Here is a 14,118-nt window from a genome sequence, read left to right as displayed (position 1 = left end):
GAATGAGTTTTTTTTTTGACTTCTTAAGTAGACTGTCATTGAGTTATTTGTGCCGAGCTTTCGAAATATCACGTAAGCTCTCAGCAGACGGGAAACCCCTCTGCAATGGAAGAGCTTACTAAGCCTGTTCTAGCTAATAGGACATGTGTACCATATATAACATCCGCAGTTTCTGTCTCATTATCTCTAACAGTATGTTAAGCTTAACGTTGGCGTAACATATTCATAGCTCATGTTCGGAGTTTTTTGGAGCGTCTCTATAGCCGACTGCTTAGGTGATTTCTGGCGCACATCATTTATGTATCATGACACATTGCACCGTACAGATAGCTAGGTTTTCAACTTCTTACCCTTCAAAAACGCTAACGTTTGATTTTCTCGCACATACCAATTGCCACATACGTAGAACCGGTACAATTACTGTTAATGTTCCATCGTTCTTGTTCTTGTTGCTAACATGTCATTGCTCATTAAGCAACGTTCCCACAAGCGCCTTTAGTATTCGTATTAGTTAAGCATTGCGAGTGATGTCATCACTGGGCCGCTTCTGTGTCACATTTGTCGTCGAGACATTAGATGTCTGCTTAGCCCCCAAAAGAACAAAGTGCGATGTCGGCACCTGCCGAAAAATGACGACTTCATCACCAGTCAAATGAGCATCAAGCGACGATAGCGATAGCAGCACATCACCGGCAGTAGAAGATCGTCGCCTTTACAGATCTGTAGTCTTCAAAGCAAGTAAGAATCCTAAAACTAGATGATGAAGTACGGGAAAGTAAAAACACAGCTGAAACACAACGCGCAGCGACGCGTCGCCAAATTATGAAGATGCGTGTAGATTTCGAAATCGATACATATGCCACTCCTACTGAAGATCAGAGTGCTACTCGCTTGCTGTTTGTCGACAGACAGCGAAATCAGACGAGCGAGAAAAGCTAGCACGAAACCTTGAAAGCACAGAAATCTACTCACGATCACGTTGTATAGGAATAGCCTTTTTCGCCTAACCTGTAGGGTTGCAGATTAATCATCGTATCAACCTATAGGTATACCTTCGGGGTATCAATTTCCGCATAGGAGAAAGCACGATTATTAAGGATGACATCGGCATAGTTAGAAATTGTGGTATCATCTACATGGGATTTAAACTAAGGTAAAACGTTAATCATCTTCGCAAGGTCACGGTATAGATTAGTTACAGACTAAACTGCAACTTCTTGTATACGAAGTAACTCGACTATAGTTTTTCGGAAGATGTTAACTTAACTAGGATTAGTGGTATGCCTCCTTTCCTTCATTCAACATACGAGACACTCCTAGATCAACGTGACTGAACTGCTGATCTTCACAAGGTTCGTACTAGCATCACTCATACCTTTCTCTATAAGCCTAACTCTAAATAGCATTCACATTGTTTCTAGCGTTGTCGGCTCGCATACTACGATTGCTATCAGAATACGTCCTGTCCTTTTGCTCGATCAGGAAGTTTCCTGCCTTAATCTGCACCGCCCTTTTACTGCTGAAACACCTACAAACGAATACTTTCCGGAACATTTACGCGGAGCACTACCGAGCATTATTTAGCATTACATTCATATTAAATATATCTTGCACAAAACAAAAATAATTCGTTAGCTGCGCTTTGATAGCTAAGTCAAGGTGAGGGTTAACTGTTGATTAAATTTTTTGATGAAACATTCTGTAAATATAAACGAATCGGCAGAAGATGGCGAAACGAAGCACCACGAAGTGATTAGGCGTTTGTTTGCGTCCAATGGCACCTGAAGGAGAAGAGCCATGATGTCGAGCACGATGTAAGCTATGAAACCGAGCTTAGAGATAGCTAGATAATTACATTTTAACTAAGTTCAGATGTCTGAATTACACTAATTATTACGGGAAGTTATTAAAAGACATCAGTTCATGTGATGTTTGACATGACAGTCGAGGTCTAAGTAGCATTACGCACAAAAAGTCCTTCGCCCAAAATTAACATATACTGTTTATATACAGCAGCCAGTCAACGAATACAGACATTTTATAGCCACAGACGGCGCTATGATGACCCGCTTTTGCACTTCGGTACCACTGGGAGAGAGAACACTCATACCGCGGCTGTCGACTACTTCTGTTGCATGTACAAGTCCTCGAAATCATCTTTTCGGTACAACACTAACTACTTTCTCCCATTAAAAAATCTAGCCAGGATGCGTTTTGCTAGTCTTGTCCCGGGTTTTCCCAATAAACTTATGAAACGACATGATAACTACTTGCAGACGCCGAAATCTGGACGATTCGTGGCGTTGTGTCAACGCTTGTTACCATGGTAGCCATCCAGGACACGTATTGCTTCATTGAGTACTAACATTTTGTTATAGTATTTCCTTGACTGGCCATAGGTTACGACAGCGGCCGTTGTTTGATTTCGAGTGAGCTTTATATATATTTTAATTCGAATGTCTTGCCTCGAACTGTAAAGTTGCTATGTCTCGGGCTTCGCACGGTTTTCTGAAGCGCCCCACAGGGGAGTGCATGGGCGTAAATGGGTCGTTTCGTACTGCTGCAGTACGCTTAGCTGTCACTGTATCATCTTCTGATTATCCAAATGAATGCTGAAACTAAGTGCTTTATTTGCACCACGAGCAGATATTCATCTGCCTATCGTGATTTTAATGTAATGCAAATATACTCAGGTAAAGAGGTTACACCTAACAGTTTTTATTGTTGGCCTAGCTTACACAGCGAGAACAATAAACGATAAAAAAAGATTAAACAGAAGACGCATTTTTAATATACATAATCATGCAAACCATATCAAGACACGTGGCTCAAGGACGCTAGTTTTCCTTGTAAAAAACTTTTACGATAATGCCAGCGTAAACAACCTGCATTCACACAACGCAATCATTACTGTGACAGACAATTATCATACTATAATTAACGTTATAAGATTGTTATTATTAGACTTTGCTATCAGGAGTTCAACTTGGATATTAACATGCTTTTGATTAGCAAAACATTTTCCATTTCTTATTCGCTTGCTCTCTATTTCTCTTTCACTGCCGCTTCATTTGAAAAGGGGCAACCGCGAGTTTGGCAGCATTGTCCAGCCCACCGGCAAGCCGCCGAGGGAAAGCTCCAATGTCTATTAAGATATCATTTTATTAGTAGCGCACATTTAGAATAGAGTGACTGGCGATATGACATGGAACAAAGATGGCGCTCTTGTTTACGTTGACGCCGGTCGCGCGTTTGGTGTTACCGTTGCTATCGCTTGAGGAACCCTTGTTTGTGACGATGTTCCAGAATAGGGCAAAGGTCATGGACCATTTTGTTCTGTATTGTGGAGCTGCTTGCTGCGCGAAAACACTGGCCGATACAACAACAAATAGAACAACGACAACGACAATACTATATGTTGTTAGCGCTCAGCAGAGACGCGTTCAAAGTACATTCCGGGTGAAAGCAAACTGCCACCTCCTCGCGATATTCTCGTAATTGTTTGTATGTAAAAAAAACATAACATTTCTGAATTGAATCACATCGTGTCGTCTGGGTCAATTACACGTCACCCGGTTTATGGCCAAACGAAGTCAAGTGACAAGCTTTAATGCGGCTTTTGAGAGCTTTGCCCCCGCCCCCAGAGGTTTGGCAAGTGGATTAATGGCATGGAGATGACATGGTGCGGCCCTGATCCCACATATTTAGCGGCGGGGGCATTTGTTCTACAAACCGGCTATCCTTCAATAACATTTTAAATTTACTGCGTTTGCAAGTGTCGAACGTAATATATATATATATATATATATATATGAAACAGCGGAGCATTCAAACAAAAGGTGTTATGAAGCCGTTACGTCTTTGGATGAGGTTCACTTAAACATAATCGTGCATAACAGGGCAAACGAGTATAATAATATCCACGCATCTCAGATGTTTACTGCGTAGAAGATAAATGAATGTTCGGTTTGGATGCTGAAATAATACTGGTTTCTCAGAAAATTCTACTGCCTCTATCATGTTATAACTATGCTTTACACTTTTCTAGTTGATGATCGTCAAGGCTCATTACGCTTTAAACTTTATCTGTTTACTATGAGACGAGATGCGTAAACTGGGTGTATGTGCGCACGACCGAAGATACTATAAAAATTAGGATCTTATTTATAGCTTAAGTAACAAGTCGTAGCTGTTCAAGGGTTTATATACTCGTGTAGGGGGATGATCGGGGGGGGGATCTGAATCCTGAACTTTCTTAATCAGCTATTTCTAAGACTCAGATACTTCAAAATTTTTCATGTATGAAAAGGGTCACTCCTTTTACTTTATATAACCGTCGTTCTCCGCTATAACACTTCAATGCACTACCTAAAACCACACATTCGTCACTTTGAAAACATTCCTTCTTTACTCGGCAGGTAAGTTTTCCATAAATTGATCAAACCAAATGAGTCAAATACAAAAAGAATCTAGTCAAAGTAAATTTTAGGTTGACCGAAGGCCCAGAACGCAAACACACAAGAACTCAAAGCAGCCAATATAAATACAAAAGGTACAAAAAGCGCAGAATGCCTAAAAGAACCTGTTGGAGCGTATCTGAACGAACCAATCAGTAACGGATACCTTGCTCTTTAGAAAGGCTGCAAATCTCTATATAAAAGATTCAGATGTATTAAGAATAACTCTTTCGGCCATGTTTCGAGCCGTTTAAATCCGAAGTCTTAATGATGATAATCTTCCAACTTGTGTTCAGGCAATAAACACATTGTATATAAGTTGATCTTAACTCAAATTACGCTATGCTTTTCACTATAATGTGTTTCTAAATCTACTTTAGAAATGAACGACTTTGCTCTGGATCTATGAGTAGCGAACGAACGCATACCCGCTACTACAAGTTATGAAAGTCTACCCAAGTTCGCATGCCTCACCCCATGTATATCTGACTACGCAGCTTATAGGAATAGTTGAGTATAGTTCTATAGCAATGGTTAAGATAAAAAATGAAATTTTTCAACGCAAAAAACAAACAATTAGAAATTATAGACAAAAAAAAAAAACATTAGAACGCAATTGCTCCATGCGAGCATTCAATTTCCTATGCTTGCATTTATTACGTACAACATGAGACTAAAAAACTATTTGATTCTAGTACATTTTACGCTGTTAGAAACTATCTGGTATAGCTTGGTCTCACGTCATATCAATGGTGTATGTTGATTACAGAGAAGACCTGAAGGACTACATAAAGGCCGCCTGCTAAGATGAGGTGATCAATCATATCTGCTAATAATAGTAAGTGGAGGAAGTTGCCACTTCGAAATGTGAAAACAGTTTCAACTAGTTACTACAAAAACTAATGAGACGATCAGATTTCTAATCTTTGTCACGATATGGAAATTTTCGGTTGCATCAGCTTTTGTCGAATACGAACGTTTCTATAGAATTTATGAGAAGTATTCACCTAGGCACAACACTGGTTGGCAGCTCATGAAGGGTTTTAATTCAGTTATTAGGAACTATTGTTTACCAATATAACTGATTATATATGTATATATATATACATAAAATAGAGTGGTCATTGAGCCGTGTGTTGAAGAGGCCACTCAGTTGTTAGTAGTGAGCCTACGGGAAGATAGGATCATCTACAATGCAGCAATTTCAGCAGGCTTCATTGTGAATCATATACTTGAGGCTACCTCTACCAAGCTCTTCGGTGATGCTTGTTGATTTTCCAAGTATTTACATACTGCAATATCTGGCTTATCTGCTTTGTGGAAAAGTGAGAGCTATCTTTCGCCTGACCAATCGATTCATCGCACTTTTCTATGCTAAACTTTAGGACAGAATTACTATGGTTATCGAAAAAGTGGTATATATATATATATATATATATATGTATCAATATAGATAAAAAAAAAATAGTATTTCACCAGAAAATCGTACGTTTGGCCTGCAGCACTGCTGGCCTAGACCCATCTGATTGCATAGAGCGCTACTTGTCTTACAGATATCTAAAGTCAATTTTTGGTAGATAGATCTTGTTTGGGCCGCTACATTTGGGCTTTATTCTTTGTACAGCTGGCTTACTCTACGAAACGAAGTATGTCAACAGTTTAGTCTCAAACCTAGATTATGACGTGTTCCTATGTTGCGCATGCGAACACGTTACTGCTAAACTATCGATAGAACGGTGTCGATCTCTGGTACAGAACGTCCAGTTTTTCAGGCATGTTAAGAAATCAGAATAGACACTCTAGCTATTCAAGTTGAAACTTCCACTTATTTTAAAGGCAATTACCCATTTTAAAGGTAACTGCCTGCTGTATTCAAATGAATAAGGTACTCATTTCAAGGCCTTTCCACAAAATCAGCCGAGTGATTTGGACTAAATGTGTTTGCCTTTAAACTGGGTCTGTAGAATCGGTCAATGCTCCAGACTCCTCACAACATCGACAGTAATCGGTACGCCTTAAAATAGAATGGGACCGATTGTATCCTTCCTTTCTCCGTGATACAACCATCTAACCTCATTTGTAAAAAACAGCAGATATGCCACCACCCGATATTTTTGTAAATCATCTTAGAAATCAATAGCAAAACGGGATAGAACAAAGTACATGTAGAATAACGTCATCGACGCTGTTCAAAATTAATTTAAAATTTTAACCGTATGGAGTTTGGATGATACTTCGTAAAATACGGAAACTCAAAGAAATGGCTAGATTTCGACTGCCAATGTAGTGAATCTACACTTTCAATAGCGTACACTTCAGCGATACTTCATCTGCATAGATTCATAGTAGGTAGCCTAAAACTAGCAAGCACTGGAATATGTCGTGTAAATAGTTCTGAGTTCGTTTTTAAAAACTTCATTTCAATGAAGGCGCGGCGTCGACAGAGTTGATTCATGTTTTTGGACGGAAAACGGCTTTTCTGTTTATGTGTTCTGCATAGTATACAGTGAAATCGCGGTCCAGAAGCTGTCGGAAAAGTGGCAGGAAACTGACCATCTCAAAGAACTTTTTAGGTTGCCTTCCCTAACGCTAGATAAGATAAAAAAAAAAAAAAAACTGCGCCTTGGAATAATAGGCACAAAATAATCATACATAACTCAAGGTTATTATTTTTCATTGAAGATGTACGCATCGCATATGTCTAAAGAGCGCTTGTCAGGGACCGCTTGTTTCCGCCTAGAAAGTTATTGCACCTGTGATAATCGAACTGGGTTACAAGAGAGACTGCCGGGCTTATGGGCTTATCAGCGAAGGAATGCGATTCGTTCGGCGAGGAAAAGGCGTCAAGGCCGCCTTAACACATTGCGACAATTGTTGATTACTCCTCCGATTTCACGTAATCCTTCTATAATGTGGTAGGCGACCGGTTCAAAAGCCACATTGTTCACACTTCCAGTCTTGATGGCACCTATCAAGACTCAGTAAGTAAAAGAAATAATGTTTTCCATCTATTCAGATATTGGCAGCATTCCTATCCTATTGTATAATACAAGTGTGGTAATGCATCTGAGTAACTTGATCGTTCGAAATCAACCCTAAACTCTTGGACGTGCGACGCCGAAGCAAAAAAAAAGCTACATTATTTTGTAAGGCAAATTTATAATGAAAGGTTCTTCTTAATGTAACAACTGGTCCGTACACCCAATCCTAAACGAACTACGACAATAATTGTACTATAATACAAGTTTATAATTACGAGCCTATAGACGTTTCGGTTTTAACATCCGCTACCACCGTCGAACATTGTTTCAGACGGTTAGCTTTTTTCAACCCGGAAAAAGTATCTTTATGACCGGCTCTAAGGCTAAACAACCTCATGTTTCCTCATGTTAGATTGATAGACATATTGCTACTGCACTATCGTGGGAACTACGACTATAAACCTGTGGGCAATGTATTATATTATCATTGCTTGTTCTATTCCCTTTGACACATGTTATCATGAAATACGAAAATTCCGTAGGAGGACGCGGCGGGAAGCCACTGGTCCCTAGTTTTCCTCGTCGAGCACTTTCTGCAACGTACCTCAGGGAAGCACCCACTAAATTTTCACAGGTCGGTCGCACCTCTCTCCTTAAACATTTCTGCATGCTTAACTTCTATAGCTCGCTTTTATGTCACTGGTCTTATCTTTAAGTATTCAGGCCGGAAAAATATTATTATATTTATATTTTAATAATCCGATTATTAGAATCCTACGTATCCGCAAATCACAGTCAAGATCTGTATTCTTAACTAACTCGCTTATTTCTAGCTGATAACCATTTACCTGGCATATTCTCCCGTATGCTATCGTTGTCGTGGCTCACATGATTCGAACAAATTTTAAAGAAAGACGTTAACGTTTTAGAGTGAACGAGACAAACAGTGTTTTTCTTCCATACAGAAATACCGATAAATTTCATACAGGAAGCGAAACGCCCACTGTTCATTTACATACACATTATACAAGCACACCACTGTAAGGTCATTCAAGTACATTGCCTCCTTTAGAAAGACGAACACCCGTCTACGACACAACGACATATAGTCGTCCGTTTTCTGTCCGGAAATTTCTAGGTACAAAAAATCAAAACCAAGGTCGTGCGTCGCAATATATAACAACAACACTGCCCACTAATTAATAAATAAATAAATGATTTCCGTCTGTACATTTTTCCACCCCGCTCTTATTGAGCTAGTTCGTGATTAGCAGTTAGTAGTGGGGCCTGAGCTGTTAACTTCGTCATGACGCTTTTCTTCTGTCTCTTAACAAAAGCCCTATGTCCACACTGCATGTGTACCCCGTTTAGTGCTTTGTTGGTTGGTCATTTTCGAAACTTCTGTGTGTTTACCTATCCGCCCGCATGCATCTGCATGTCCGTGCTCACTGAAGTGGTCGGCTACGCCATTTATCCCTCCGTGCTATTGATCCAGCATTCGATCCTTTCTGTTCGCTTTGTTAACGCTCGAAAGTTGCGCGACGAGCTACGATCCAGTGAGTGGTATTTAGCTTCTGCGAACGAATGGCTGTGGTTAGCAGACGAACGCGTTTGTTACGATCGTAGAAGCGAAAGCGGTGGCCGGACTGTTAACTGACCGCTGTCTAATGATACGGAGCAGATTCGTTGGTCGACTTTGCATTATTATGGTTACGTCTGTTCGGATGGACCGCGCGGCGGAGGTTCGTGTATCAGCCGTTCAAAAGAGTCAGTAAAAAGGAAAGGATGACAACCTGGTATTGTTTTAATGTTCTCGTCTGCCCAGGGCTTGGGTTTAATGAGGCAAAGAGATAAGTCCGTGGTTCAAGCGGCGGAAGGGACAGCAGAAGTAATGAACATCTAAAGCCAGCAGAGTGTCGGCGACCACTGGCTCACATTGGACTGACCATTGTCGCTTCTTGTACAGATGAAACCGGTAGTGGTCGACAAGCTAGCTCGATACTGGAACCGGTGCATCAGTTTAGCAACAGAGCGGCGCTAGTGATCCACGATGTTGCCCAGTCGAGTCAAGAGGTCTTACCATTCGTTGTATTCTTCTCTGCAACGGCTACTGCAGGAGCATCGCTGTTCGTGGTTGCGTTCAGAAGCTCTAAAGGCCGAGCTAGTAAATCATACCATAAACGAAACAGACATATCATAAACGATCGAGCTTTTCCTTGACTAGAGTCACGGCAGTGCACGATTTTCAATGACTGTTCGATAATGCGGTATACGGCGGCAACAAACACAGTGGTAGGCCACACCCGATGCGCAGTATTGTCACTATTGTTATTGTAGTAGGATAGGTCCTGTAAGGAGGGAGGGCAGCTGCTTTTGATTTATATGGCAAGGACTGTAGCTACAAGTATAATGCTGAAGCTTCTACTGAAGAATCTCCAATACACGGTTTTCCACTTTCCCCTATTGATGATGAGTATGTATTTATAGATCATAGACTGCAGAGGGCGGCGTAAAACTCCTTTGTAGGTTTGAAAAAACCCCAGTGGATAACTGAAGTCTCTTCATCTCGTTCGATCTTCGTCTCGCAACTTCGCTCGTTATCGCAATAATTTGTGCATCTCCTGCAGTTCACTTTAACGGATGTAACATGACAACTCTTCGGCTATCAAGTGACTCTTAATCACAACCCTTTTACTTAACCCCTTAGATGCTGTTTCAGTTCATCGCGTCTGCCACATACATATATATGGTATTTTTTCCGTGTCGTGCTGACATATGCGAATGGAGACGCCATTGAAGCCACACATACGTAGTCGACTGTATGGTCATCCCAAGCCAGTCCACCTTAAGCGACTCTTTTTTTTAATTACCGGTCGTTTTCAAGGAACCACAAGTCACAACAGAGCTGACAAGGACTTAAGCCGATTTGCTCGCGGGCGGGAATGACTTTACAATTTTAACACAACAATGACGACTACCGCGTATATTATTGGTTTGTCTCACGTTCGGTTTATTTTAGCAGTTCAGCAGTAGCTTAACAGCGGTATAATACCTCGTAGCCCTGTGGCCGTCAGCCGTCGTTCTTCGGCCAACCATCGCGGAACGACCGTATCCGCAAGCATGCAGTTCAGCAACACGCGGCCTTGGTTAAGCAGGCGTTCCCAAACAACGAGGAAAGTTCGTCTGTGTGCGTGTCCCCGTGGTCGTCTGCCCGAGCGTTCGCTCTGTTGAATCAGACTAAATTAGATAGGGCGGGATCGTCCTCGACAAGGAACTACTGCGAGAGCGTTAAGGCTAAGTTAGCAAGCTTAACAAGTCCAATTACACGGGCGCGCGTATTGCCGCCGCCAGTGCAGCGGGAAGGAGCAGTGTCCGCAGAAGCAAAAAAAAGAAAACGGAGACTGATGACAAACGTATCACTATTACCCCCGACGGGAACGATGACAACTATGGCTACAGGTGAGTGGCCAGCACGAGGGGCAGAACGGCCGTCAAAATGGGTGAAAAGACCAACCACCTGCAGTAAATCAACAGTTAGCAGGAAACTGTAAAAGTTGTGCACGAAAAGAAGCGAAGAGCGGCAGGTTGAAGCTATGGTTGGTTCGTCGGCAGAGCACCATAATGCTAATCGGCATCGGTATTTAGCGGACCACTTTTATGTCGCCGTGCCATCCCATAGAATTATGGAAATATGTAAACATTCAATGTAGCCACTTGGTCATTTTTTGCCTGCTTTGTTTTGTCGCGTTATCGCATCAGGAATATAAATTCAGCAACGTCAAGCACGATTTCAGTGAAGCCCCGGCAATTGAAGCTTAGGCGAAAGAGTTCTGCATGTAATGAGCATTTGTACTAAATTACTCTGTGCCTGGTGTAATTATAGACGGTCGGACCGACGGTTTGTTCAACTGAGTTGATAACATTGGCTGTAGACGGCCCAAACAGAATACTAATGTATCCTCTCTGCACAAGGCTCACAGCACTCAGCACCAATGGTCTTCTTGTACGGTTATTGCCTACAGCCAAAGCGTGGCATGGTTTCAAGGAGATCATTTCGAATATCCGAAAGCTACAGAGCATAGTAATACTCACGCTAGTTAAGCGCCTCCGTGGATTCGAAAATGTCATTGGGCTTCGGCTCATGTTTTGGGGGTCTCGAATTTTGGAGTCGGGATCACAGCACTGTTTAAATCACTCTCATATCTTTAATTTGCAACCCCCTTTTGAGAAATTCCAGGCGCTTCTGTGTGGCACGACAGACTGATATAAGGTCAACGAAAAGACTATCGTCGAAATATGCACGTTTTTCCGATGTTTCGAAAATGTTATATATGATATGTGGGAGTATCTTGGATACATGTTTGTTAGTCAGCGTCGTATAGGCGATAAAAAATATAGAACAAGCGAAAAAAAAACGTAAATACACGAACTTGATGACGCCACGTCATTTTTCCCCTGTTGCCCTTCGCTAATGACCCCCCGGAAACGGAACGTCCGTGAGAGAACTTTGAATACAGAGAACTCGAGAGGAAAAGCGGGGCGCTGGAACCTGTGTCGAAAGAATCTTCAGCGGCTAATGTCTTCAGAAGTGTTGAGGTAATTTTAGTTGGATTTATTACAGCCCTTAGGTAATTTAGAATGGAATTGGTAACGGATGATTCACTACCATCTGGCGCTCTAGAAAAATACGCGAAGTAGACGAAATAGAAAAAAGAAAGCAAGGTTATAGATACTATAATAGTATAATGTTATGTATGCAATGTGTATATATACGCATTCAGTTCACGATCTACATCCACGTCCATCTTAAGAATATGCCTAATAGACCTATACAGGCATAATTATTTTCACCATATACCCTTAATGAACCTATGAAAGCCTGTTTATCGGAGAGAGTAACGAAAGATACAGACTTCCTCAGCACGACGCGATCCAATGCGGCGCCAATAAACGTTTGATTGATGGCCACACAGAATCGTTCATAGTAATAAATACATTGACTTCAACAGCGTACCGCCTCCCTCTTTCCCAACACGAACATAAAGAAATACCGTTGACAAAATATATCAACCATATGTGCTCAATGTGCTTTTTTTTCGTACATCAAACATTTCGCGTCCGATCAAGCTATCGGTAGCACAGCTTCGGCAGCTTTATTACAGCTGATAATGACGACCGTGATAACGAACATGCGGAATGTATGGATTCACCATGCTACCGTCGATGGCGGCCTTTTTTGACTTTAGTTGAATATCGTTCATGTGCAGATTAGCGCCGCCGCCGCGAGAATACGGCTACCCGTTATTACACTATGACACCTCGTCATCCAGTCTACATAGAATACACTATTTTCGCACGTGTCAGTTCGAGCTCAATGGCAGGGGCAATTTACCAAGTTTTGTCGGGACCGTCCTGGTATCTTACATATGTCGTTATAAACTTTTCTTCACATAAGCAGACACGAAGCGCAGGCACACGCACAGACATACAGACACACATGCATACTCATCTTACGAACGTCGCCGTTGATTATAGCTATAACGATCGGCTGCTTAAATACTTTGACAACGTGCCTCCTGCGTACTTTGCCCAACGCTGTCTCTACATCTTTCTTACGCACTCTATCGCATCTGATGGGGTTTTCTCTACTAGCTGCTTGCTGCCAATGACGATGGTTGCAAAATGGTCCATTTAATTGTGGTTCGTTTCGGCAACTGCCAACATCGAATTACTGGAGACATCGGCAGCAACGAGGCACCAGCCACAGCGTCGACATAACAACTCCATCTCTGATATCGCCATCGTCGTTAATCCTTGGTGAATGGCGCCACCAACGATAAACAAAAAGGCCGATCAGTGAATGGTAACGCGCTCTTGCTGATAACGATGCTCATGACAGTCGTTTGACAAAGGTTCACTGCTGTTCGTCGCCAAAAATGCATTACTTTTTCATTGTGTGCTGAATGTAGGTTGCTCCGCAGCCGATGATTTCGCGCTCAGCGAATTCGTCAACGGTTGCTCGACCGACGGGGGGCGAGCAACGGCGATATGCGAAGTGGAGTTCTTTCGTTGGGGGGCATAAGCGCGTGCTAAATACAGGAATGATGCCGGAACCTCTGTTTGCTTTTACTTTCGCTCGTACTTACGTCATCGCTGTCGCTGCGATGTCAAAGGATCGTTATGGTCAAACCCGGGCAAGTTTGTCGCGGTCGTTGGTGGCTCCTGTTCAACAAAAGCCACTTTTTTAGATTGTTTAAGATCAATTGCTAGTTTCAAAGATGCTGATTTGATTAAGGATGATGTTTCAACAATTTAGTTGATCGGAATCACTTCAGGGAAACGGTTATGAGTGTTTTTCTCTAAGATGAGGTTGTTAACATAACTAGTAAATGGTAGGAAAAAAATTATATTAATTTTCGGTTGTGCGTAAAGTGTGCCTTCCCTGAAGGCGTTATAGTACAAGATCGTTAGGTAAATACATGACCAATTACTATCGTTTTAGCCGCAGTGTCCTATCTAGAAAAGCAGTATTACTATGTAATTCAGTCAACAGCCTCATTATGAGATATTTCCAACTCTTTTCGCACATTATTTCCACGCTATTCAGCGAAAATCACGGTATAACCGTTGGCCAATGTGGAGAAACTCTCTTCGGACGCTGCTCACTTTTCTATAGCAAT

The 14,118-nt window shown here is 41.8% G+C and overlaps 1 protein-coding gene across 7 annotated transcripts in view; it reads right to left on the bottom strand.

Moving 5' to 3' along the window:
* The window catches only part of LOC111252605 (uncharacterized), a 66,760-nt gene that overhangs the window by 7,162 nt on the left and 45,480 nt on the right, over positions 1–14,118 (bottom strand). The window contains exon 1 of one of the 7 annotated variants that reach the window (XM_086992703.1): positions 13,059–13,364. The exons of 4 other annotated variants lie outside the window; for them this stretch is intronic. Coding sequence is in view for 2 of the 3 variants with exons in the window: in XM_022810782.2 (XP_022666517.1) it covers positions 1,782–1,799 (18 nt within the window). In the remaining variant the exon portion in view is untranslated. Of the gene's footprint in view, positions 1–388; positions 1,730–1,781; positions 2,364–13,058; positions 13,365–14,118 lie in introns of those variants that run through there. 2 more of the 7 variants (XM_022810782.2, XM_086992702.1) reach the window with 2 other exon arrangements.

The sequence above is a fragment of the Varroa destructor genome, unplaced genomic scaffold, assembly GCF_002443255.2.
Source record: "Varroa destructor unplaced genomic scaffold, Vdes_3.0 BEIS01000006.1, whole genome shotgun sequence".
Classification (NCBI taxonomy): Eukaryota; Metazoa; Arthropoda; class Arachnida; order Mesostigmata; family Varroidae; genus Varroa; species Varroa destructor.
The sequence above is the reverse complement of the archived record's forward strand: the minus strand, read 5'-3'. Positions and strand labels throughout refer to the sequence as shown.